The sequence below is a fragment of the Mixophyes fleayi genome, chromosome 12, assembly GCF_038048845.1.
Source record: "Mixophyes fleayi isolate aMixFle1 chromosome 12, aMixFle1.hap1, whole genome shotgun sequence".
Taxonomy (NCBI): Eukaryota; Metazoa; Chordata; class Amphibia; order Anura; family Limnodynastidae; genus Mixophyes; species Mixophyes fleayi.
Window position 1 is genome coordinate 36,085,284 of NC_134413.1, and position 26,720 is coordinate 36,112,003.

General features: G+C 40.0%; 1 protein-coding gene across 4 annotated transcripts in view; it reads left to right on the forward strand.

Annotated features, from left to right (window-relative positions):
- Nucleotides 1–200: 200 nt before the first annotated feature.
- FMN1 (formin 1) overlaps nucleotides 201–26,720 on the forward strand; it is a 168,308-nt gene continuing 141,788 nt past the window's right edge. For 2 of the 4 annotated variants that reach the window (XM_075193562.1, XM_075193565.1), the window contains exons 1-2: nucleotides 4,755–5,092; nucleotides 24,438–26,326. In XM_075193562.1, the coding sequence (XP_075049663.1) occupies nucleotides 24,556–26,326 (1,771 nt within the window). In that variant the 5' untranslated portion in view covers nucleotides 4,755–5,092; nucleotides 24,438–24,555. Of the gene's footprint in view, nucleotides 238–4,646; nucleotides 4,728–4,754; nucleotides 5,093–24,437; nucleotides 26,327–26,720 lie in introns of those variants that run through there. The other 2 variants (XM_075193564.1, XM_075193563.1) reach the window with 2 other exon arrangements.

Below are 26,720 nucleotides of genomic sequence, written 5' to 3' on the forward strand. Positions count from 1 at the left end.
TAACATGACTACAAAATGAATGCATAACTTATTATTGTTCATAGTGGGATAATACTTTACTTTACTTTACTTTTCACACTTGTTTTCCAACTGCAATCACCTGGGCTGAATTAATTATCTAGATTTAAAGGCTGTTTTTTTTTAATTGGTTGAATACAACCCAGGTTACTGCATATGAAAAACTAGTTTGAAAAGCAGAAAATGAGAATTATCTCACTGTGAAAAGGAGTCAGTGTGGTAAGTATGTTAATTTATTTGTACTACTACCATAATCATTTGGTGTACTATACTTTCTGTTTATATGTTATAGCTAAAATACAAGCTGTAGAAAAACAAAACTTTAACAGTTGCAAGTACATATGCATGAACTGGAAATATTTTTAAATTATCAACTGTATCCTCCAAACACAGGTCATAATGTGTATATAAAGCTATTTTCTAGTTGCATTCATATTGTTTGCAAGATTCTCTATGAATTAATATAAGCATTAAAATGTTATTTTCATATTAGTATAAACGAAATTTCACTGGGAACTGTGACACGTTTGCTTATATTTTAATATTACAAAACACCTGCTCAATGTGGTAACATACTGTAAGGATTAGTAATCACACATAATGCAATGTATTGTACCTCATAAGTCTATCAAATATATGCTTTGATAAATGGAATTAAGAAAACTATTTGGTCAGTTATATATTTGTGCTCTTTGCCCTATGTTATTACATAAGCCCTTAAGTGTTACATTTTTCAGTGACATTGATTTATTTTTAGGTTTGGAATAGTTCAAGTTTGTACAAATTTTACCTTATGTCAAACATACTTTGCAGAACTGTTACAAGTGAATCTTTTAGCATAGGTGGAATTTTAGAAGTTGAGTGGGTAATAAGATACACCTTATATTCTACGAGGAGTTTTTTTGAGGGAATTGGAGACATACTGTGGTGGTATTTCTCCCAGCAGTGGTCAGCTCAAAATAAAACTACATTCTCTATATAAATACAAGTGCAAGGGGGCTGTAATTTGCTTTTGATTAACTCACTCGTGCTGATACCTCAATTCCTGACTCTAATAGTCGTAGTAATCGTAGTAGTCTTAAATCGGGAAGTGTTCCATAATATACTTTTTTTTATTTTCACAGGATTGTATGTGCGATCCATAGCCTAATAGTATTTATTAAGTTAAACAGGAATTGTCATCATGCATTTTGTAGGATAGTGTGATATTTAGCAATAGTGAATGAAATTATGAACAGTATTATTTGCAAAGGGTTCCAAAGATTTTAAAATTGTAATCATTGTTTGGCATCACATTTAATAAAACATGTCTATCTGGCATAAATTGTCCAAATTTCCTAATAAAACCTGCCCAAGGCCAATAAACCACCCCCTTTTCAGCAAGCCATGTCCCTGTCATGATGGACCACACTAATTTTGACCTTATAAATTGTACCAGTTATGTGGAAATCTGGACTATTTGCCATTATGATACATTAATACTTAAATACAAAAGTTTAAAATACTTGGGGGGAAAAAAGATCAATGTTCTAGAGTTTATAAGATAACTAATGCTGAGTAATTTTCTTTGTTTTTAAGCTCTGCCCAAAATAACTTGTATAGTGATTTTTTTTTTTTTACTTGGTAGAGAGATATCAAATATGTATACTTCTATCAAATATTTTGTACGTTCATATCAGGACAAAAAGAATAGGATTTTATTTATTATTAATATTGTGATTTTTTTTTTTTTTTCTAAATTAACCAGAGCTGACCTTCAGGATTCACAATACACTCCAGTATTGCAAGGACATTGTTTATATTGTATGTTCTAATCTAATTTACATTATACTAGGGCAGGGTTTCCCAAACCCAGTCCTCAGGGCTCCCTAACAGTGCAGGTTTTCTGGATCACATATAACATAATTAGGACCACCTGTGGATCTGTTACAATGTGTCAGTCAGTAAACCCTGTACTAGAGGGATGTCTTAGTGATAACATATCACGATTACCATTATACGAGGAAGTGCTGTGCACTCTGCATTAGCAGTTGGAACGTAGTGTGTTTATCACCACGAGACCAACAACAGAACAAAACCGTTCCTGTTGCCAAGACTGAACGCCTAAAGGGTCCATTGATGGTGGCTTGTACAGGAGAATGGACCCTCCATCTTTAATGGCTACATATATATTTACAGATAAAAAGGGATTAGAACAAGAACAAAAGGGTTTAACTACATTGTTCAAGTTTCCAAAACTAGTCATTTTTAAGGACTTCACTTTGATAATTACAAATTATAAAATGAGCTGTTTCTCTTCTATTTCATGCCAAATGCAGTAATGGGCTTGCCTGAGTACTTTGAAATATGTAAAAATAATTATACCCATGATAAGATTTTCAGAAAGAAAGTTTGACACTGTTCAAAGAAACCAGGCACACATGGGAGTCCTTTTACAAACACAATACATAAAAATAATTTTGGTCTTTGATTTTGAGATTGTAAATTAATTTTCTGTCATTGTTATAAATGTGTTTTGTGTGTGACTGAAAAATGCAGCATGGTGACTGCAAAAATTCTCTGTGCACTTACCCTCTTCCTCTGTACTGGAGATCGGCTGTGGATGGCAGCCCTTTCTATATCTGGTTCACCTGTCGGAAAACATTAAAATTGGTCTCTGTTTTTATCCGTTACACACATATACCTCTGACTGTTATAGTAATAGCGTTTGGCAATGCTGATCCCCCTTACTATTACCGCTATTGGTTACTGTAGCCAGAAACCCTAGAGAATTAACAAGAGAGGGTCTTTGGCTGTGATGGTGGTAGTACTTACATGAAGTATTCAGTGAGTGCCCAGACTGGAAAGCATTTGTTTCTTTTTGTGGACTAGTTTGGCAAAGTTTTGCCTGTAAAGTTGTTTGGAGGGCACAAGTTGGTATGTACTATTTTTGTGGGGGGAGCACAGACTGGAGTGTTATAATTTTATGGGTGTGCATGCTGGCTTGTAAGAATATTGATGGGGGCACCTGCGACTGTATCGTACATTTTAGTGGACAGGCTGGTGTATAACTATTTTTTGAGGATAGTCTGCTGTGTAACTTTTTTTTTTTTTTTTTGGTGGCATGGGCTGATCGTTAATAATATTTGAGGGGCACGTGCTATTGTGTTTGCGGTCACAGGTTACAATAATATTTGGAGTAGACGCTGGCTGTATAATGTGTTGGATACAGGTTGTGTATTCTGTGCTGGTCATTTGGACAGTAATTTGCTTGTCATTGTTTGATGTAATACTGGTACCTGCCATAGCATAGCTGCACCCTCCAAGATTGCCGTTCTTAGCTTTTGGGTAAATTTGTCCAGTTATATAGACATACTAAAAAAATAACTCAAGCAATGCCTGCTGTGAAATCTTTATAAATGTTCCTGTATATTTGTGTTGTAGTATTTTTCATATTTCTTGTGTGCGCACACATGTGCATACCTGAGGGCGTGTGTGCTTGTCTGTATTAATGTACCTGTATCTCAATAGCCAACTGGCCATAATTGGGAGAGAATAATTTATAGTGGTGTATTTGAAATGTTTTGCCCTTAAAAGTATCCATGTTTTTTAATATTAACAACATTTTATGGGAATAATCACCGTTCAAAAGTAATATATAAACTGGAAAAATTACATTAAAACCAAGTAAATTATATTATGGTGGATATTTAGTGTATGGAAGAGCCATATATGCTAAATTACTGCATGACTTCCCCTGGAAATGAATGGAAAACATTGGTTGCCAATATGTGTCTTTGCTGAGCTCAGGAAGGAATTGAGTAAGACAGTGGTTCTCAAACTGTGTGCCGCGGCAAGGTCCAGTGGAAAGCAAGGCAGGGGACTTCTTGGTAATTATTTTAGCTTATGGGTGCCTTGAAAAAAATTACAGGAAACCCTAAGGGTGCCTCGAACTGAGAAAGTTTGGGTTCCACTGGAGTAAGCCATGATGCCAACTCAATTTGGGCATGTTATTCTAGGAATAAGGCGGTGCTAATACGATTACTTTTAATACAGTAATTTTAACCTGGATTTTTGCTCTCAGGGCCACGTGCAAAAATCAGCGTTAAAATTACCAATTACTGTATTAATGGAAATAGTGTGCAGGCCGTGTTACTTTTGGCAGTAAAGTGGCCAATTTAATTCCCCCTTAGGTGCAGATATGAATCTCCTAAACAATCCTCCATCACATTCGAGTTATTTTTCCAGTCTCCTGTGCATTTTCCCTTTATTCTTTTAGTGACGCGAGAAAATGAGTGTTGATTCTGTACCGTATTGGCCGACAATATGGACGCAGCACCTCACACGTAATTGAATCCCTTGTGCTAAGACTACAGGGGAGTTTGCTAACATTTTACCGGTAACAGGTGCTTGTTTACACTTTCTGTACCGTCACACCACAGTTTTTTATATTGCAGATATGACCTGCCAGCTTCAGCTGTGCAGTCAGTAATGTAACATAATGCGCGTTCTGCGTTTTCTCACCGTTGTTCCTCCTCTTTCCCGCCTTTTAACCCTTCTTAAGGATCTATTTAGACCCCGCCCCCAGGAGCGCTGATTGGATGGCGATGTTCCAGTGAGCACCGGGCTGCAGAACGCTGAAGACATCACATAAGGAGACAGATGCAGACAGGAGTGGAGCAGAGGTAGTCGCGGATAGATACTGTGTAATGACACAACAAGGCAATGAGGTGGGAGGCTGGTATAGTAAACGGAAGGTTTAATATAGAAGTCGTTATAAACTAGCTTATGGGATTGTTGGGAGAGGGATCGGAGACCCGAGCAGCATTAGCGGGTACAGGGAGCCTGGAGCTAGTTTTGGAAAGTGTTAGGCAGAATTAGCCGAGAGTTCTAAACGTAAATGTAGGACAAGACGTGATTGGGGATTATGGAGAGGATGACATGGGCTGCAGAGGAACAGACTGAAAGAGGTTAAAGAAATAAGAAGGTAAAGAGCAAGCTGAAGAGACTGGAGGGAGCAGCTCAGCCCGACATGGAGAGACTGCAGACACCCGTGCAACCGCTGACAGCCAGATCAGGACTACGTCCTTTATAGGTGATGTGCCAATAGGTTGCTCTGGTACTTGGATTATTATTGTGAGGGTTTTTTTTATGTTAAGAATATTGTGTAACAAATATGTATTTTCTTTTAAATGAATGTGACTTTGAGTTACTGCATACTCTACTTAATACAAGGAATAACAAATCTGTGCTCTACGGTATTTGATAGAGGATAGTCATTGCCCTCTAGGCAAGTTCTTGAAATATGTTCAATTACATTGGATGTATTATCGTGTATAATATACAGAGCATAACTGAGGACATTGTAATATAAATGTGTACAGAGCACATCATGTTATGCATGGGATATATAGTTTACTGCTGTGCGGTAAAATTGGGCTCACTGCCTGGTATGGGATTCCTGTTTAATTCTCACATTTGAAGTGATGTTAAGGGGCAATCCCTTAAGCACTTTGTTTACATTTTAATGCCCTTCTTGCATACCTGATACTTATAATTCTGCAATGTGTTGCATTTCTCTATAAACATCAACATATGACTTTCTTATATGGCTGACTATAGATGTGTGTTTTCCTGTGACAAACTTGTGAACTTTTGCTGTATCCATATGAAACCGTGGATGTCTGTTTCAGTACATATTTCATTGCTAATAGCGTTTAAGGTGACACTATGGCTGTTGTCTAGATTTGTATTGTCTGGGCAGGGCTGTAACTAGGGCTGTGCGAGAGGGGCAACCGCTCAGGGAGCAATGCTGAACGGGGCACAGTTTATGACTGACTTTTAGGTTCATATGGTTAAAATTGAAGTCTAGGGGCTGCAGTTATCTATCTTGCCCTGGGCGCTCAAATTTTAAGTTACTGCTCTGTGTCTGGGATATGTCACTGTAGCTGTGCAAGGGTTTTAACTTGTTGGTTCCATTAGACTAGATTGGATGGGCTTGAACCATAGTAGATTTCTATGGCCTTGCTTCATAGATTTGCTTTATGATGTGAGGGTTTGTGTCATAAAGAAGGGCTTCCTTGCATCTGTCCTGCTGTCATTTATTTGATCTGACAATATGTTCTTTTGTACTTGATGTGAACTACATTTGTGCAGCTGGCATTAACGTATATGCTCGTATGCTGACCCATTTTCACACATTTTTCTGCTTCGCTGTTCGTGTTTATCCAGCCTCCTTTCTCTAAGTTCTTTGAAAGGATGAATCGGATTAACCTTTTAAACCTCCAAGCCCCATGGTGACTCCTCTCTTCTTGAACATAAGGGCTCTGCCCCCACTGAGGTTTGTATTGGCACTTACCAGCCTAGGATCAAGAAGAAAAACTTCTTGTGTCCTTTCACAATCGCCTGCAGACAGGCATCTGAAATATATTGCTTTTGTTAACTTTGCATTATTTGTACTTTTATTTATATTAAAAAATTAAAACTACATTTGAGCTAAATAATATGTACAACCGCAGAATTAATCAGTTTGACCCTGCACCAATTTTTAAATGTACTCCATGCCATGTAGTACACTCTTTATTTTCCTCAATGTATGAGTTATGGAGGCAATGCGTGATTCCAAGGTCTGGTTTATGTGTTTATTCATACTGTAAAATTATCTTTGACTTGCTGATTGATGTACAGCAGCAAGATAAAAAAATAATCTAGTCCATGAAGTTGGATGGTATCCTGGAGGATGGCCTACCCTGACGGATTTCTGTGACAAGTCACCAAAACTCTTGTCTCCTGAACATTCTGGGACAGTAGGCAAGAATGGTAGTTAGTGAGATAATGTGTAACATATATGCAACATTTGTTCGGGGCGGTTATGGCCAATGGTACAGAGCCATCATTCTGCATTTGTAAAATACTGGGTACTTGTTAAATATATGGGCGACCACACTTTAAACAGCCGGCCCTGACGTGAACTCATATCATTCTAATAAGTCAGTTACTTGATTCGTGCATGGAGAAACTGGGCCTGATTCATGTTCGGACGTACGCCTGGTTGCGTAGTATATTTTACATGTGCAGAGCAATTTCACGCTCAGAAATGGGGAGCATATAACAAGGTCAAAGCAGGAGTGCAGATGTAGCTGAAGTGTTCAAACTGTGACTGCTGAGGATCCACTGTAGCTTTATCACTAGCTGAATAATTCTGCACGAGGAATGGTCTTTCACAGCAAGAAAGGACAAGTCTCCGCTCAAAATGCTTCACTCCTGTAGTGTTTTCATATAAGAGTAACTGAGGAATAGACAAGGTTTTCAGACATTGGGCAATTTGCATATTTTGTGGTTTAACCAGCTGCATGATAATTACAGGACTGACAGAGAGATACTTGTGTTTTGTCTTTTTTGTTTGTTTTTTTTTCACCTTGGTGGTAAACTAATCTATGACTAAGCTAATAGCACCCTTCTTTTTCGGAAAAAAAATAACCTTTTTCTTTCATTTAAATGATTGTTAACTTTTCCACAACCCCATGCCTTTCTATAGTGCACAGTAACCTGACCTGGAGCTGACATTACCAGGAAGAGGATCTAAGCAAAGCCTAGCCAACCAGTGGCTCAAATGTTTAGACTTTTATTACAATAAATGTATTGTTGTGCCTTGCTAACTGCAGTTGGCTGAGTGTCTGTTGGATCCCTAGAAGGTACTGGGTTTGCTTCCCTGTGTAAAAGGGTAGCTGTGTCTGGTGCTACTTACCCTTGTTATCATGAGTCTAATGATGAGGCAAATATGTTAATGCTAATATCGTAATAACCATTTAATAAACTTCATTAACACTACACAGGGTAGATTTCAATTTTAAGCCCAATTCTTAGAAAGATAATTCAATTTCAGTGTCTGCTCTGTTTAGTCTTATTACCACAGTATAATACAGGTAAGAATAAATGTTATATCAAGAAAGGATTTCCACAAAGTCTAATTAAAGATAATGTGTGCTTTGGTACAGTAAAACATGAATGTTGGATGTACACACTTGTGCAATATCTAACCAATGGTCATGTATATCGTGATCTGCATAATAATTGCATCCGTGTGTACTGTATTTAGCTTAAGAATAGTATTATTATTATTATCATCATAGATTTGTAAGGCGCAACAGTGCTCTGCAGTGCAGTACAGTAGGGAAAACAGTACTTACATAAAATGGACATACAAGGTAGACAAAATGCAGACCTGAAAACAAAGGGTATTAAGGACACTGTTCTTTAGAGAGCTTACATTCTAAGTGGAAGAATCAAGAGGAGTAAATGTGTTTCAGAGCAGGGATTGAGATAGTTGTGAGGGTGCAATAGTGTGAATAGTCTTGTCGAGGATAAGGTCACTTCTAAAAAAGAGATGGGTTTTCAAAGAGCATTTGAAGGCTGTGGAAAAGTCTGATTGTCCGTGATAGGGGATTCCATAATTGGGAAGCAGCATGGGAGAAATCTTGTAGGCAGGCATGAGAGGTGGTTACCAAAGGCAAGGCAAGGCAAGGCAAGGCGCAGGTCAGAGGTAGATCTAAGAGGGCGGGAGGAAGAGTATTTTGATATGAGATGTATGCAGGGGTGGTGTTGTTGAAGGCTTTGTAGGTAAGGGTGAGGGATTTGATTCTGGAGGACACAAGGAGCCAATGTAGGTGTTTGCAAAGTGGTGCAGCAGATGTGTAGGAGCATTTAGGATGGATTGAGGCTGCAATAGTCGAGACTGGAGATGATGAGAGAATGGATAAGCGTTTTGGTAGCATGTTGAGTAAGAAAAGGGCTTATTTTGGCAGCGTTTTTAAGGTGGAGTAGACAGGACTGTGAGATTTTGGATGTGAGGAATAAAGCAGAGGGCGAAGTAAAGTGTGGCACGAAGGCAGCGGTCTTGGGAGACTGAGGAAATTTTGGTGTTATTGACAGGGAGCGAGATTTGAGGGCAAGTGGTGACTCAGGCAGGAGAGAAGATAATAAGCTCAGTTTTGGACATGTTGAGCTTTATGTAATGTTAGGACATCCATGTGGTGATAGCAGAAAGACAGTTGATTACATGAGAGTGCAGAAGGAGAGCGGTCAAGGGAAGAGGGATAGATTTGGGTGTCATCAATGTACAGGTGCTATTGGTGCAGGAATTAGCTAACTCTGCCTCCAAGAGAAGGGGTGTGCAATGAAAAAAAGTAAAGGACCAAGAACAGAGCCTTGTGGGACCCCAACAGATAGTGGGAGTGGTGGGGAGAATGTGTGCCAGGGGTAGAAACACTAAAGGAGCAGTTAGATGGGTAAGAAGTGAACCAGGAAAGAACTGTGTCACGAAAGCCAATGAAATGAAGGGTGTGTAGGAGAAGAGGGTGATCAATAGTATCAAAAGCTGCAGAGAGGTCCAGGAAAATGAGTATGGAGAAATTACCTTTAGCTTTTGCAGTAAGTAGATCATTGGTCGTTTTTTTTTTTTTTTTAAGAGCAGTTTCAGTGGAATTTTGGGGGCGGAATCCTGATTTGCAGAGAGTCGAGAATGGAATGAGAGAAGAGAAAGTGAGACAGGCGTTTGTACACTAATCGCTCAAGTAGTTTGGAGGCAAAGAGAAAGCGAGAAATAGGGTGGTAGTTGGAGACAGATGCTGTGGGGTGAGATAAGACGAGATGAAAGATTCCTCAACAGAGTGCTTGTATCAGTATGTGATGGTAGCCAGATTCAGATTGTATTGTTTCTCTAGTTTCCTCGGGCTAATGTCTGCGGAAGCACCAGTTGGGGTATGAAAATGGTTCGCTTGCCATTGGCCCTAATCTCCTGCACAGCATGTTTATACTGCCACAATTAAAGTTTAGCTTTGTTTAAATAAACAAGCGTTTTGTTGGTGCCTAGATCCTGCATGAGAATAGTCATTCTGCTTGGTGTATTTTATTATTTGCGAGTTGCATACAACATGGTGACCTGAGTTGAATATTTAGATAACGCTAATAAACAATATAACCATCAGAAAGGTTGTCATATTTGTTCACAGCAAGAAGAGAAGTTTGGTAGGTAATGTAAGCTAGTACTACTGTGTAGTAGTAAGTGACAAACAGCGGGTACAATGTATTGGTACCATATGTAGAGACTTACCCTATAACCAATAATGCATCATTTGGAAGCCATAATATTTCATATGCTTGGGTACCTCCCTTATAGGTGGGATGGGAATTTAGAAGAAATTAAAGGCATCCTCAATGTTCAAAGTGGAGTAAACTAAACCATTGTGTTCTACTTCTAGCTTTACTGGAAAGCATCAGCTGTATTAAATACCTTTTTGATTTTATTGCTTCTGTTAGTGGGCCATGCAGATGGTGCTTCAAAAGAGTGGGTGGTGTTAAATTGACAAAGTGCTGGTGTGTAATGCCTTAAAGTCCAGAGAAGCCTCTCTAGCAGGTCACATGATTCCTCTTTATTTTATGTATTGTAGCATGGACAATAAAGTTGCAGGCTTTCTCTGAGCTGATCTGGTTTAGCGTGTAATGCCCTGTGTGCAAAATCCATAGTCAAATCCTGGGATCCTCTGTGAGACTAGAGGGCTTAGAAATACCATGGCAGATAAGTGAAAATGTCCATGCGGCCCTAAGGCTGCCTGTTGCACATCACTGTACTAGATAAGTCACTAGAATCTGATTGCTATGGGCAACACCTCCACTTTTTCCTTCTTAGAAGGTTTGATCTACATTTAAAATAGAACCTACTAAATAGGGGTGTCTCAAAGTGAACACCTGTTGTTATATTGATATAGTAAAATGAAAATTTCATAATGTGATGAGTAAAAGCCATCTTTTAACATATTTTTTTTTAATTGATCACTTAATTTTTGGAAGATGTATATTTCTTACTGTAAGCATGTTTGTTTCTTTCATGTGTGCAGTTTGTGCGGTGTGTGTGTGATTTTAGAAGACTTTGGATTACATTATGTTGCTAAAATGAAGTCTCATATGGAATGTTTTTAGCTTTGGTTCTGAGGAAAGAACTGTAATGGCCTTATTCAGAACAGATGAGGTGCTCCGAGCAGTGGTCTCCTGTAAGGACAACGCATATGTTTTTTTATTACTGCATTAATTTTTAGATAAAATCTGTCCATTTTTAAAGTTTTGCTCTTCTCTAACACTATCACTGTCAAAATCCTGTTTTTGTTTTCTTTTTATTGTTATACACATGCACCTAAACTCTAACTGCCCCCGCTTGCTCTGCTTCCTTGTCAACATTAAAATTAAATGGATTTCTGCTCAATAGTAACTGTTAAGCAGCTGCATCACTTTTGATTGCTTACATCTTGTTCTGTGACCCTTCAAGAGAAGTCATCAACTAAGTGCCCAGCAATTCTCACAGGGTGTATTAGCCTCTGGCCAGTGGGCAAACAATAAATACCCATTAAAGTAATTCTCCTCTAGTACACCAAATTCGGATCCAATTACATGAATTTCACCTGCTTTACAGCTGGGCTGCAGTTGTATCTAGTAAAGTAGCATGCTGTTATTAAATGGCACCGTAAATTCTCCACGCCGTACACGCAGTGTGCGAATGAGGCTGTGATGAATGAGGAGTCTGACCACTAGCAAGTGCAACTGACCACAGATGTCCCTTCTATAAGTTTGTATATAAACGGTTGCTTAAGCCATCAGGCCAGAACAATTCTCATATCAATTGGTGTGTTGGCCACACTAGCCAGTGCACAAAAACCCCCATTAACCAGTACTAGTAGAATATTAATTCTCCACACCAAATGAACAACAATTCAATTGTAGGAATTACAGTCCCTGTATTTATCACTCTATTAATAACTAGGGATGAGCGGACTCGGATATCTGAAATCCGAGCCCACCCGAACCTTGCCGATCCGAGACAGATCCGGGTATTCCCGCCAATTGCAAAACTGAAGGCGAGGCTCTGAGTCATAATCCCGCTGTCTGATCTCGCGATACTCGGATCCTATAACTTCCCCGCTGGCCGCCGCCATCTTCACTCAGGCATTGATCAGGGTAGAGGGAGGTTGTGTTAGGTGGTCCTCTGCCCTGCTATATCCTGTGCTGTGCTGTGCTCAGTCCAGAGGTGCTGTGTCCTGTGCTCTGTCCTTCTGAGTTCAGTGGTGCTGCTGGGTCCTGTGCTCTGTCCTTCTAAGGGCATTGTTATTTCCCCATTATTCCCAAGTTTTATAAAAAAAAATAAAAAAAAGTTATAAAAAAAAGAAATAATTATAAAAAAAAGAAATTAAAAAAAAAAAATCCAAAAACAATCCTGCAGTATAAGTCCAGTGGTACTGCAATATTAGAAAGTTCACTGATTCTGCAGTAAAAGTCCAGTGGTACTGCAATATTAGAAAGTTCACTGATTCTGCAGTAAAAGTCCAGTGGTACTCTCCTGTGCCGCATATAATTTTTAAAGGCTTTGCCGAGTGTGTGTGGCTTAGGGTACGCTCTCTTGTGCTACATATAATGGAAAACAAAAATTTGGAGGATAAAGCTGCGAGGAAAAAGCTCAGGTTTCCTAAAAGACCCGCTGGCGGGGATGCTGATAACAACTGGTCCGGACTGAAGGACCTGCCAATCATTGCAGACATGTCTACTGTTGCTGCATTGGATGCTGTCACAATAGAAAAAATGGTGGAGGATTATTTTGCTGACACCATCCAAGTAGACATGTCAGACAGTCCATATTGTTACTGGCAGGAAAAAAAGGCAGTTTGGAAGCCCCTGTACAAACTGGCTCTATTTTACCTGAGTTGTCCCCCCTCCAGTGTGTACTCGGAAAGAGTTTTTAGTGCAGCGGGGAACCTGGTCAGTGAGCGGCGAAGGAGGTTGCTTCCTCAGAACGTTGAAAAAAATTATGTTCATAAAAATGAATTATCAATTCCTCAATCAAGTACAGCACTGCCCTCCAGATACTACAGAGGGACCTGTGGTTGTAGAGTCCAGCGGGGACGAATTGATAACGTGTGAGGAGGAGGACGACATCTTGCCTCAGTAGAGCCTGTTTTGGACTAAAAACAATATTGTTCAGAGGTGTTTGAGGTGTTCAGAATAGACTGGGAATTAGTGGAAATGATTGTTATTGAATGTTATTGAGGTTAATAATAGCGTAGGAGTGAAAATAAACCAAAAAACTTGATTTTTAACACTTTTTATATGTTTTTTTTTCAAAATAAATCAGAATCCGGACCAAAACCTTTCGTCAGGTGTTTTGCAAAACAAATCCAAACACGAGACACCAAAAGTGGCCGGTGCACATCCCTATTAATAACTACCAAATACCTGGTCTATATTCTCAGGGTGTTTTGATAGGTTAAAGTTGTTTTGGGTACCTTTTTTTTAATTTTGTTTATTACATATGTTCCAAAATGCTGTCCATTCAACCAGCACACCTGTAGACAGATGATATTTTGGTTTTCTTACATGATCTAGTTTGCCATCCATGGGAAGACATGGTTGCATAGTCCACAATGTTTCTGGTGCATGTTCTCTTGCACCTGAGGAAGGGGTAGGAGACTCGGCACAGGTGTGAAATATACAATCCTATCTTGTTATGGATAATAAAATAGCTTGTAAGAGAGAATAGAAAAAAAGAATCTGTCTGGATGTGTTGCTGAAATAATCAATATCTTGGAGTATATGTAATTATTCCTTTTTGTAATGCTTTGGTGTGCTGGTCCACCGCAATTTTCACAGCTCTACAGTCCGTAGATTGAGTTGCATCTTGCTCTTATGGCCGCTTAAGGATTTAAAACTCCGAACGGGAGAAGGAGGGCAGCATGTTGGAACAAATGCAACTTATGTAGACTGAAATGCGGATACTTAACCACTGGTGTAAGTTGCGAACTGATGGTTATGACAATCGGCTTGAATGTGACTGGCTCATCATACCTTTGTAAAATGACAGTGGTTTTTTTCAGATGCAATTTGTCTGCATTGCAATTTATCTCAAATATTTTCATAATCTGATAAACTCCTGAAACGCTTACATTTTTATTTGGAAATGTTGTTGGTAGTTGTATGTAAAACCGTGTGTATTTTAGGTTGTCGTTGCTCAATTGAGAAAATTCAAGAGGTATGAAACCTTCTCAGACCTCCATTTAGATAAATTTGTTCACTATGAAATATATATTTTTCAGAACAAATTTTGTTTTCTGGTCCTAGTTTCAGTTGCAATTTAACCTGACAACTGAAGTTGACCTATCTTTCTGTAATCCGTGTTCTAGTTATCTGTCAGCTGCCAGGCAAAATTCTGAAGAACATGAGCCGGTTAATGTAATCTCCAGTATCTTATTTCAGGGGACATTTTACCTACAATATAGTCTCTAATTATTTTTCCATACTAAAAATTCAAATATTGCCATACGTAAAATAAATTGACCTGTTTATATCGGTCATGTACACCCTATAAGCACATTTAATATAGTCTTAAGCTGTCCTTTCACCCAGCCTTAAGAAGAGACCCCACACACTACACACTATGCTGCCAACTCAGAATTAAATTAGTGTGTCCTTAGGCTAGCACACAACCTCACAGATCCAATTTAGCACCATGACATCCAGCAGGTGAAAGAGGTTAACACTTGGCTCTAGATCAGTACTTTTAGGGGTCTCCTAATCAGGAGGTGAACATAGGTTGTTAAAGCCTACTAATCTCTTTTTAACGCTTAAAGAATAACAATATTGTAAGAAAATGCTATCTGCCCAAAAAAACAACCCGTGTTTGCCTTGCTTTCATTGCCGCGTTCATGAATTAACACTCTGTAATATAATAGTATTTCTCATTCAGTACGAGTACATTGTACTCTATGCTTCAGCGAGGCCTTGAGAAGACGCTGTTGACATTCGATATAAAAGCATCAACAATTTACTAAGTTTTGTCTTTGCTTTAATAGGTGTTGTTTTTCAGCTCCTGTGGTAGAGCATTGGAGTATGCAAGTTTTTTGTTTTTAGAGCATTCAAGATCAGACAAATTAGGTGTATCTATTACAATTGGCAAGGAGCCACATTCCTTTATGTAATTACATACTTTAAAAACTGTTAACAAGGTAATAAAAAGGATTAAAGCAATACTCTCGCTGCTAGATCTGTAGTGTGCCTCGTTTTAAAAAGAAAAAGGAGAATAAAATGGCTATACCTCCTGTTAATTTTAAGCTTGAATTCTAATAAAATCTTTATAATTATTTTAAGTTTTGGATGGAATAAAAGAAGTCTCTGCATTATACAGAAGTTACCTAAAGTACAGTACTCATCTGGCAGGTACTCTGTCTGTAAGAGTCTTGCTTGCCATTGAGTCATTCATCATCATCATCATCATCATCATCATCATCATCATTTATTTATTTATATAGCCACTGATTCCGCAGCGCTGTACAGAGAACTCATTCACATCAGTCCCTGCCCCATTGGAGCTTACAACCTAAATTCCCTAATATAGACACACACTCGCACACAGACACAGAGAGGGAGACGGACAGACTAGGGTCAATTTTGATAGCAGCTAATTAACCTACTAGTATGTTTTTGGAGTGTGGGAGGAAACTGGAGCACCCGGAGGAAACCCACGCAAACACAGGGAGACATACAAACTCCACACCGATAAGGCCATGGTCGGGGATAGAGCTCATGACCCCTCTGCTGTGAGGCAGAAGTGCTAACCACTATGCCACTGTGCTGCCCATCTACACAAGTGATGTTTAATTGCTGTGTTCTTAACTCAAAAGGTGCCACAGTTTAATAATTTGACGCTCCCGCAACATGATTAATCACATATAGTGATAATAATAACATTAACAATAAATTGTTCTTTCAAGCTATTTTTAATTATAATTTTTAAGGCAAATGTATGACACATTACATTTCAGGGAGATATGTCGAAGGAAATTAGTATCACACAGACTAAACAATCTGTGTAGTTTAGACCCGAGAAAGTGTTTTGACAACAACAACTCCTGCTTAAAATGGGCAAGTAGCCTAATAAGGGAGGACTGTATTGGACAGACATCGGACAAGGCATTTTTAGTATTGGGTACGTTTGAAAACAAACGAGCAAGGGCATGAAAAAGTGAGCAAAAGAGCTTGATAAAGATTGGTCGTTATAAGTGCAGATATTAAAGTAGGAAGGGAAAATCATTATATGATTTTACTGATTCAACGGTTTAAAGCAGCAAAACCACATAGATTATTTTTTTTTTTTCCATTTTAAAGCGCAAGTTAAGAACCTTTTTAAGTATGCAACTGATTTTTATTTTATTTTTTATTTTATTTTCTTGGATGTCCTGCTACAAATCTCTTTTTTTCAAAATCTCTCGAGTGGAGACAAGTATGGCTGCCAGTCACATTCACAGATTCTCAGACTGAACACCTTTGTGTGTCAGTATATATCAAAATATAAATTTATATTTAATCCTTAAATGGTGAAAGTTGCTAAAGTCACGTTTGCAAACCTAAAAATATTTTTTTTCTAAAGCTTCTATTCCTGCTGTTTCTATATTTCTGTGTGGTAGTCATGGGGAGAGAAGCAGGGGGATTTTACAGTGCACATGCAGACAACTCGCAGGGCTGTACTGAAGCCTATGCCTGCTCATTGCATCATGCGCCATGTAAAGTATAAATCCTCAATAGCAGCCTTAAGAAACAAATCAAGGGAACTTGTATTACCAAGCTTCTTTAGACAGACTGCCACAGTGATTTATATGGGATGGGGAAGGGGGCAGGGCAGTAATGGGATTGGTGCTTTCATAAACTGATCCCGGTCGCCCTTGCAGCTCAAAAATATTTGGCTACTTGAAACTGTGTTCTAATGCCAGCTAGCATCTGATGATTTTTACACGCAGCCTTCCAAAGTCTTTTGCTTTATTCTTTTATTATTTTTTTTTTTTTGTAGCCACAACCTCTCTGAGAGCGCCATAGAATCTGATAGTTTGTTGTGTTTTTTTGTTTTGGGCTTTTTTAAGAAAAACAAAAACCCCCACACTATTTGGCATGCAAACAGACATGCGGCCATCTTCGTGGTAATACTTGGAAAGTACTGATGTGCAGGGGAGACCTGGATCATGTTTGTCTCCTTAATTGACCCTCCTCCTAGAGAAAGTCTTGTGCTAACAGGTGAACTCTGTATATACATAGCTCCTATTGTGTTATATATAATACTATACATTAATGTGGTGTAGACTCCAGACTTAAATACTGAATATTATTAGGGGCTCTTTGGCACTGAAATGAGTGGTCTTTTGTAATTTTGAATTTATTTGAGGTAATATTACAGTCTTTTGACAAGAAAAGAAAGCATGACTTGTGTATGACTACTATGTAGTTGTTGTTATAAGAACTTGTATCACATGCTGTTTATCCCTTCAAACAGAATCTCTTGTTAGTCGCTTATATCCTATTAGTCCATGCACAGCTTGTGCCGCACAACCACTGAGTGAGTTCTCCTAGTTCTCTCTAATCTTGCATGATTGTAAGTAAAGGTTTGTAGGGTAATTGGCTGTGTGTGGAATGGGACAGATGGTGGATATGACACATGATTGACAGGAGGATGTTGTATTAGATTTTCTTTGTCCAGATTTTGTGCCATACTTAGTAAATCTGGGTTATTCATTCTTGTAGTAATTATCATTTTTACAAGCTGAATCTTGCCTGCTTAGGAATAATCTGTTTTGGCCTTAATCATGTTTACAAAGGTCTTTGCAGAGAATGAAATAGTCAATGGTGTGTAATGGATCAATACATCTATATTATGTGATGATTTACTGATCTATCTGGGCTATTGGAGTTTTACTGAATCCTATTTGGTCAAATTGAAGACAAGAAGCATGAACCTTAGATAATATCTTAATATCACATGTTGGCAAAGAGATTGCGCAGCCTGTTTCAGAGAGTTGTGGCCTCTTATCAGGCTTTGGAAGTTCTGTCGCAGTATCCTACATGGATTCAGACATCAGGCCAGCATGAAATGCATCATTAAAACCTCCGTGTTGCGGTTCCCCGTGTCCTTGTAATCATATGATATTCTTTGCACTTTTAATACAACGCTGACTCCTTGTGTTTAATGTATAAAATAGACTCCCGTAAGTAGACAAGTATTGCTTTGTGTTTATAAGCTGCATTTTGTACTATCCTTCTGTCTGCAAAGTTTTTGCAGGCACAGACCTTCAGCAAGAACATTCATTAATACTGGTTAAAGTCTGTTTCTTTTTTGATGATGGGGGGGGGGGGGGGGGAGGGTACATTTTTATTTCTTTTGTTTTTCAAAATGTTCCTGTGTAGGTTTTCTTATTTGTCACAAATAAACATTTTTGTGTTATAGCAGTAATGATGTCTTTACAACCAGATTCTCTTTGCATGGATAAGTAACTCCTATCTAGAGAGACAGGGTTTCCTATAGTCGCATGCCTTTCTTAATAAGAAGTAGAAATATGTATTTTGCATACTTTATTCTTTTGAGATGGATTAAGCTCTGTTTTATCTGAATTCAAATCTGATTATATTACAAAGAGACGAATAATTAATGTGCAATGTATGAGTGATTTCAAATGACTTGGGGAATTATTTTCTTCAGTTTTCTTCTTAATGGAAACAAAAAAATGGGATTTAGTCAAGTAGATTAATTCTGCAGTGAGCTTTAAAATACATTACACAAGTGCAGTCATTTTGAGTTCTAAAATGCTTGCTTATTTTTAGTTCATATACAGGAGATATACATTTTAATGCTAATGTACTAATTACAGACCTACTATTTAAGTGCAGTGTCTTAGACATTAGGGTTACTATGATACTGTTGGGAACTCTTCCAGCCGGCACAACACAACCCGGAGTCTACTCTGCCAGTCAGGTGTTCACTGGAGCCCCTGATGGTGGGGACAGACTGGGCTGCAGACTGACAGAGGGTCGTGAAGTGTGTACCGGCTGGGGAGAACCCAGGCAAGAAGAGTCAGGTCCACGCAGAGGTCAAAAGGCCGGCAGCAGGTATCAGTACCGATGAACAAGCTGAGGTCAGAGGTCACAGGCAGAGAAGCGGAACGGGTAAACGAGCCAAGGATCAGGGTCACAGGAAACACAAGCGAAGTCCAATACAAAGCAAAGGGTCAAACACGGGTAGTCAAAACGTAGGTAACAGGATACAGGAACTGGAACAAGCAGGTCAGCAGACTGGAGCACAGAAGCTATAACCGGCAATGAGGCAGCAGACCTCATTGCCTTAAATACAGACACAGACCAATCAGCAGTTGAACACACTCCTGCAGGCTAATTTACTAGTATCCAGCAGGGCCAATCAGGGCTTGCCCCTGACCTACACAGTTGCAGGCTAATGCCTGTTAATAAGCCTAATCAGCCCACAGGCTGCCTGCTATGCGCATGCGCCCGGCTACCAGCACCGCCGGGACGCAGCGCTAGTGTACTAGCGTCTGGCCGTTGCCCTGGTGACGGCCGGACAGGAAGAGGAAATGACGTCCCGGTCGTCAAGGTGACGGCCGGGACGCTGGGGCGCATGAGAAGCGAGCCGCGGCGGCTGTGAGTACCGCCGCAGCTCGTGACAGATACCAGGACAGTCACTGTTTAATCCTCATGCTACAAATATATTTATTTTTTAATGTGCAGCATAGTTAAATTTTCATGATCTTTTTCCACAGTGGTGGTGGTTCTGTGCTGTTTCTGTTACTGAATCATTTTCCAAATGCATAAAATAGTTACACTAGTTGGAGTTTATGTACAGTCGCTAGTAAGTTTTCATCCTTTTGCCATTTTATTTTCTTCCACCCCTTTTTTTTTCGAAAATTTGGTAATTAAATTGCTTTAGATATTCTTTTTATTGTGTTGATCAATGGCAACAATTCCACAATAAACCCATTTTGATTCTATGATGTAAGAAAATAAAATGTGAAAAATGTCAGAGGGAGGGTTGATATTATCTATAGCTATAATATTTTTATCAATATAAAATACCCCCCCCCCCTTCTCCTTCCCACCTTGGGGCGAGGGTAGTCCTATTTCCGATATGCTGACACTTTTATGCAGTTGACAGGGTAAATATCCACACATACCTGTTACCTACGTGGTTAAAATGTAGACATTGTGATTTGACGTCATTAAACAAGCAAAGCTGGCGTCCCGTGGCTATAGAGCTGCCAGTCCCACTAGCACAAGACAGCTATTAAAAAGCAAACAAACATCCAAACCATATTAAAGGATCACACTAATCCACCCCCCCCCTCACAAACACCTAAAAAGTTGTGCTTGCAGCTGACACACGAGGGGATAAAAAAAAAAAATAACCCCCAACGCGCACCCTCTCGCCAATCCGTTTAATCCTAGTGCTGGCAGCTTAGTGCTGGTACTAGCAAAATCATGGGGGCAAAGCGTGAAGTCCCCCCTATTTTGACTACAGCTAGCACTAGGCTTAGCCAGCCGGGGCTTGGTGACACCATAGCATGGGAGCCCACAGTGTGGGGTCCCCCTGCCATGATGACAACCAGCCCCAGGTTATCACGGGGCTGGGTTCCATAGGGAGAATGAAATCTACAAAAAAAACAAAACACAGGGTTCCCATGCTGAAAGCACTATGGCACTTCCCAAACCCCTGGGTGAGTGTGGGGTAATAAAATGTTTTAATAATAAAGACACTATTTTGTGTTGTGCACTACAGGCTACAGCAAGCCCAGGCTGCCATTACGTTTGGGCATGCTGGTGCTTGTAGTACTACAAGCACCAGCATTTCCATTGCATCCAGGGCATGCTGTTGCTTGGGGAACCACAAGTGGCAGCGTGTCCTGACACCCAGGGCCTGCTGGGACCTGTCGTTAACCTACCCAAAATTTAAATAAACTACACACCTCGTTTTACCAATACTTTTATTAAAAATACAAGACCCCTGTAGTACTTACGAACATCTCTGTTCATCTGTAAATGATCCACTCTTGTGTTAAAATAATTGTTTGGGCTGTTTAACGTTTGTCCCCAACGGTTTGCTCTGTAGTACATTTAGCAGTGCACACTTTTTTTTTTTTTTTTTTAAATAGTGCTAAAAAAATAAAAAATGCAAACATTCGTTTTCACAAATGCCAATAAACAAAACTCTTTTTTTTGTAATAGCATTTTTCATACTAATATGCTGAGTACTGCTCAAAGGCTACTGAACATACTACAGTGCTCTTTGTCACGGTGGTAGTGTTTAATAACCAGTTACATCTGTAAGGCAGTGCTGTGTAACATTAATATTGCCGTCCATTTATAACGTGGTCTATTGTAGGTGGTCTGGCGGCAGGGTCGAACTGGCTAGCCAGGGACCCCCGGTAGGCCCCGACCCTGATCGCTCCCCTCTTCGTTGGTGGGGGGAGCGGACACTTTAAAAAAAACAAAGGGGAAAAAAAAAAATACTTGCGTTATCACGGTGCCCCTCCCTTTCTTCTCTCTGCTCTGCCTGCACTAATTGTTCAGTGAAGAGCGGCGCAGAGAGGAGTCGAAAGAAGACAGAAGAGGAGAAGAAAAGAGAAGAAAGCCGATCGAAAAGGTAAGTGAAAAACGGAAGTAAGTGGGGGGGGGGGGGTCAAAGACGGCATAGGCAGCATAGCAGAGAGTGAAGGGGGGCCAAAGCACCATGGCACAGGGTGATGGAGGACCAGGAGAAGGGGGTAGGAAGAGCACCATGGATGGCGCAGTGTGATCATAAGGGGGCACAGCATGGTGATGAAGGGGCACAGTAATGTGTGTGTGTGATGGCACAGCGGGATTGTGGCAGTGTAATGTGTGTGGTAGGTGGTGGCTAACTAATGGGTGCTATTTTGTTTGTGGGGTGATGGTGGGGCAATTTAATTTTATAGTGGGGGCTATTAATTTAAGATGGGGTGGTTTGGGCGCTATTAATTGAATGTAAGGCTGAGTTTGAGGAGCATGAGGTCTGTTTATTAAATGTGAATATGAATTTTATTTAATGGCAGTTGCGGGAAATGGGTATATTTATTATACGTAAATGCTATTAATCTATTGCTGGGGCTGTTTTGAGGGAGGGAAATATAGGTTTATTTATTAAATGGGAATACTATTATTTTAATGTTGAGACTGGAGGAAGGCCTAAGTATTAATCGTGGGTCCTATTGATTTAATCCGGGGCTAGGGATAGGTCAAGGGATAAGTCAAGACTGTGTACTCTTTATATACACACTGCATTGTTTATATACTACACTATGGTGCTATCTGTCCTTCTTGGACTGACCACTCCCCCTCTAGTGTCTGGTTTCGCCTCTATGATGGCTGGCCACACCCCCTCTGGCGGGCCTCTAGCGTTGCAGCCCCGGTGGGCCCTTCATGCCCCAGTCTGACACTGTCTGGCGGACCATATGCTGGGCCACCAGCTGTTCCGTGCTACCTTTTTTAAAGCTGTCTTTTTTTTTTTTGTTTTTTTTTTAAGCTCGATATAGTGCACTTAACAGATATTCAGATATGATAAATGTCCATTGATAGATTATCCTTGTGAACTCTAAATCAAATGTCATGTGTTTGTAATGTGCAGTCATTGAGGTACAAAATGCCCCTGGTCAGTCTTCCAAAAAAAAAGAAAAAAAGTTTCCCCCTGCCACAGGAAAACCCACAGACCCTTTACACTTCAGGATTTCTGATGTACACCTAGGGGCATATTCATTTAGCTCCAGATTCGCGGTTACGCTGCTAAACGGCTTGCAAAGTTAACCCACGGTAGCGCAAAAATGCCAGTTTCCCTTCACATCCCCCCCCCCCCGCCCCCTATAGTATTGCAACGGTAAATCTGCGTTGTTGCGGTACTGTATTACCTTATGTAATGCACAGCTGCCGCGTATCCGCGATCTCCTGAGCTAATTGAATATGCCTCGTAGGATGAAAATGAGAATAGCCGTCACGTACCTGGCAGTCACTATTATTGTCCCAGTAGGCTAGCATTAGGGTCCTATATCATTTTGTGTTTTTAGTATGTAAATGTGGCTTTGTTTTTATATTTATTCTTTTTTTGACCTTTTGTTTGATTCTCTCTGCTGCTACAAATAAAATGTGAACGGCCAATATACACAGATATGGTTGTATCGATGTAGCAGATTTGTGAAACATGTCAGACACTGCACAGGTCTGTTGCATTCATCTGCTGCTCCCAGCTGATTGAGTGAAGCACCAGAGACGGCATTTGCCAACTTGCCGCATCAGATTGTGTTCTTGCTGCCAGAATCTTGGCAGAAAAGGGCAGCAGTGGAATAATTTGTTTAACTTTTTGTGGGCTGTTAGTTTATATAAATAAAAAAAATAAAAAAAAATCAAAGCAAAACATTCACCAGAGTCTTGTCAGGAATCATTAATGTAATTACTGAGCAAGGTACATTTTATTTGTTTGCTTTTAATGTAATTGTAGTCTGAGAGAGAGTCTGTTGATGCTTAATATCCCTTCTGCCTGGGGAGTAAATAACATGGCAGCGTTCTCCTGTCATCTTTATCTTTATCTTCTGATCAGAAAACAAGGTGAAGAGCCAGCATCAGCCCACTGTCCTGTAAATACAACCTTTCTGCTGTCTCACCCAGTCGTTGTATGTCCTATTGAGCACGAGTTACTGCCAGTTCGCGGATGATATGTGCCTATTGCTTACATATACCCCACCCAGTGTAGACAGACCGTGCTGTCTGCTGGCAACCTTTTTGTATAGCAGCGACTACCTTTTATACATAGTTATTAGTACGATGAGACCACTGGCTTCATTCCCCATAAGACTTTTTCTCTGTGTCTGCAAAGGTGAGTCACAATGTATTGTTACTTTTTGATAAGTTATTTATGTCATACTGCAATAACCACTAGGAAGTGCTGTTCTTATTTTGTTTCATATAATACAGTTTTCAAATGTATCCATGCAAATATACTGCACACTGTGCATCCCCAGAACTAAAGCAATAAGCAGTTTACTGAAGTCTTGAAGTGTCTGCCAAAGGTTTTTATCATTTATTTAATTGTTTTGTTTTTTTTAAAAAGTGGTAATAAATTGTGTATGGTAATCTTGGGCTTGACATATATGAAGACATGAATACCTTCTGATCACTGCAGTTTTTATTGCTAGTGCACAATATTGCTATATATGACTGCGCACCTGACGACACACAACACATTGTGCTTACCTGTTGCATTTAGTGAATGTATAAAATCTGAAATCTGTATCCAAATAGTGTTTAAAAAAAAAAAGTGTGTGAGAGATTATATAATGTGTAAAATAATGTAGGTTTTTTTTTAATGCAGTATAAAGGGCCTTTTCTCCAGGGCACTAGTAGAATTTGCATTTCCATGTGAACCTTTTATTAGCCTTTGTTTATTGTGAATGCACATTAGTGAGGAAATAGTTAATTGCACAAATGGGGATGACTCACTGGATATATGTTGTGTATCTGACATGCTGAGTATCTGATATATTTTTTTTTTTTTTATGTTCTTGCTCTAACAGGACAAGTTATTGTGGATCTCAGTCAGATGATTCTCCGCCTGGTTATCACATGCTGTGTCATGAAGCACGGAGAACATTGACAACATTATTTAAATTGTTGAATAATTAGAGGCGTATAATGGAGAGCACTAATTCTAACCTCCAATTGCACAAGCCCATTTTGGAGCTTTGTTACGTCAGCTTCTATCTTCCTCGGGGTAATGTCAGGGGATTCACATACAAATGCTGTGTAACACGAGACAAAGCCGGAGCATGCTTTGATAACTGTTTTCGAGTCAGGGAGGAGACGGAGCAGGCACAGCACAGGGATCCACCTTATAGAAGCTTTACACAGGCCTTAAGGAAATCCACTACACGGGACCTGCTGACAGAGCTGTACAAGCTCACTGCTGCTAAAGATAAATTGCTGGTTGATCTCCTCCACACATCCAGCAAACCAGGATTTAAAATGGGAAATCAGGATGGCAAATTTCAGGACCTTGCCGGAGCATCTCGGTTTCTAGAGGACTCCTCTGTCCCCATTGATTTCCAAGAGTCATTGACAGCCTCCGTGGAAAAAAAGACTGCCTCGACAAAAGGAAAAAAAGGCAGACGGTTCAGCCGGAGGAAAGAGAGCATAGAGGACTTTGTGAACAAGAAAATGAAGTGGAAAGGGCCCCCAGAGGCAGGGATTGCACAAGGTAAAGAGAAAACACCCTCTATGAAGATTTCTCGGGCAGGCTCCGTGGAGAACTTGTTACGTCCAAGACTCCAATCTGTGGAGAATAAGGACAGCTATGTGGCAGGGCTTTCTTTGAAAAACACACATGGTAAACACAGTGAGAGCTCAGGGATGCTTGGCCCAGAGTCTGCAATGGGCAGTTCACAATCTTTATATGACAATGATGTGTTTGCTGACTTCTCATTACTTCCTCAGAACAGCAGCCCCATGGGGGACCTGCAGGATGTTGTCAGGATTATGCAGGAACAGCAGAAGAAGGCCTTAGCACATGGCATGTCATCAAGCAGAAGCTCTCTAGAACAGGATGGCAGTGATCACTCTTGCAGTCAGAGAGATATTAGGACAGTTGTAGCTAAAGTACAAGACCTTAGCCCCTGTGTACAGAGAGTGGTGACTACTTATAGCTTCTCAGAGGATTTGCTGAAAGGCACATGTGAAAATGTCACCGCTGTTGTCCTCTCTGCTGTGCCAAATGAGTTTGTCTCTAAGGTGGATGTGCTTACTCTGAAGGAGCATATTGAGAGACCCCAGGAGGGCGATGCTGGTGCTGAGAGACCTTTAGGTGCCGAGGCCATGCCTGATATGGAGACACTGCAATCACATGGCTTTATTAACAAAAGCCTCCTTAGGGTCCTTAAAAGTGACAGTGTGGAGGAGACGGAGTATTGGCTGGGACAGCTGGATCACAGAGGAAGGCACGGCCGTGTGAGCCCCAGCCTGATGAAACAGGTGATGAGTTCACAAGAATCCTTAAACTTACCAATAGTATCTCACACCATTAAAGCAGAGAAATACACAACAACCTGTCCTGCAGACTGTGTTGTGCTCAGTCACTCTTTCCCATCCAATAATAATGTCAATAAAGAGTTGTCTCCTTTCCAGTCCCCTTTTTCATCCAGGCTGCCCAGCCCACAGCTGCATCAGCGGATTCTCCCATTGCCCAACCGGCTATCTCAGGGTGATCTAGGTTTAGGAGGGGAAGAGGTGCATTGGCAATTACCACGTGACTTTACTAAGGAGTCCTCATCACTCCCTGCAGTGGGGGGTAGAACCAAATCATCCAGCCTTTGTAACCAGGGACCGGAATCCTGTCTTACTGATGAATCCAGGCAAAAGCTGTCCGGAAATGGGAAATTCCCCTCCTTGCAGCTAGACCTGCCTCCTCCAGGTTGGTAACTTTATCTTTCCACATCAACAGCAAAATATTATTTACAGCAATGCAGCAAAGTTTATTTACATTGTTTCATTTAGGATGGTGTTTAAGAAGGAGCTGGTATCTACTACATACAAATGTTTAGACTAATTTTAGTATCGTGCTTATGAGCATTTATGACTGTTTATCTGCTAGGAAAAATGCTGCTTTAATGGATTTCCAAGGCTTGTGTGTTGGTTTTAAGCAGCTTGGTTTCTTTTTCTGCTGTGTGTTTGGTATTTAGAAGCTTCTTAACCACTAGTGCGCCAGCAAAGAGAAGATCATATAGTTTCTCTAGCTATAGCTGGTGCTTATAGAACAATAATTCTAAAATGCAGGGGTGAACAAGTGTCGGCTTTTTGGGAATACA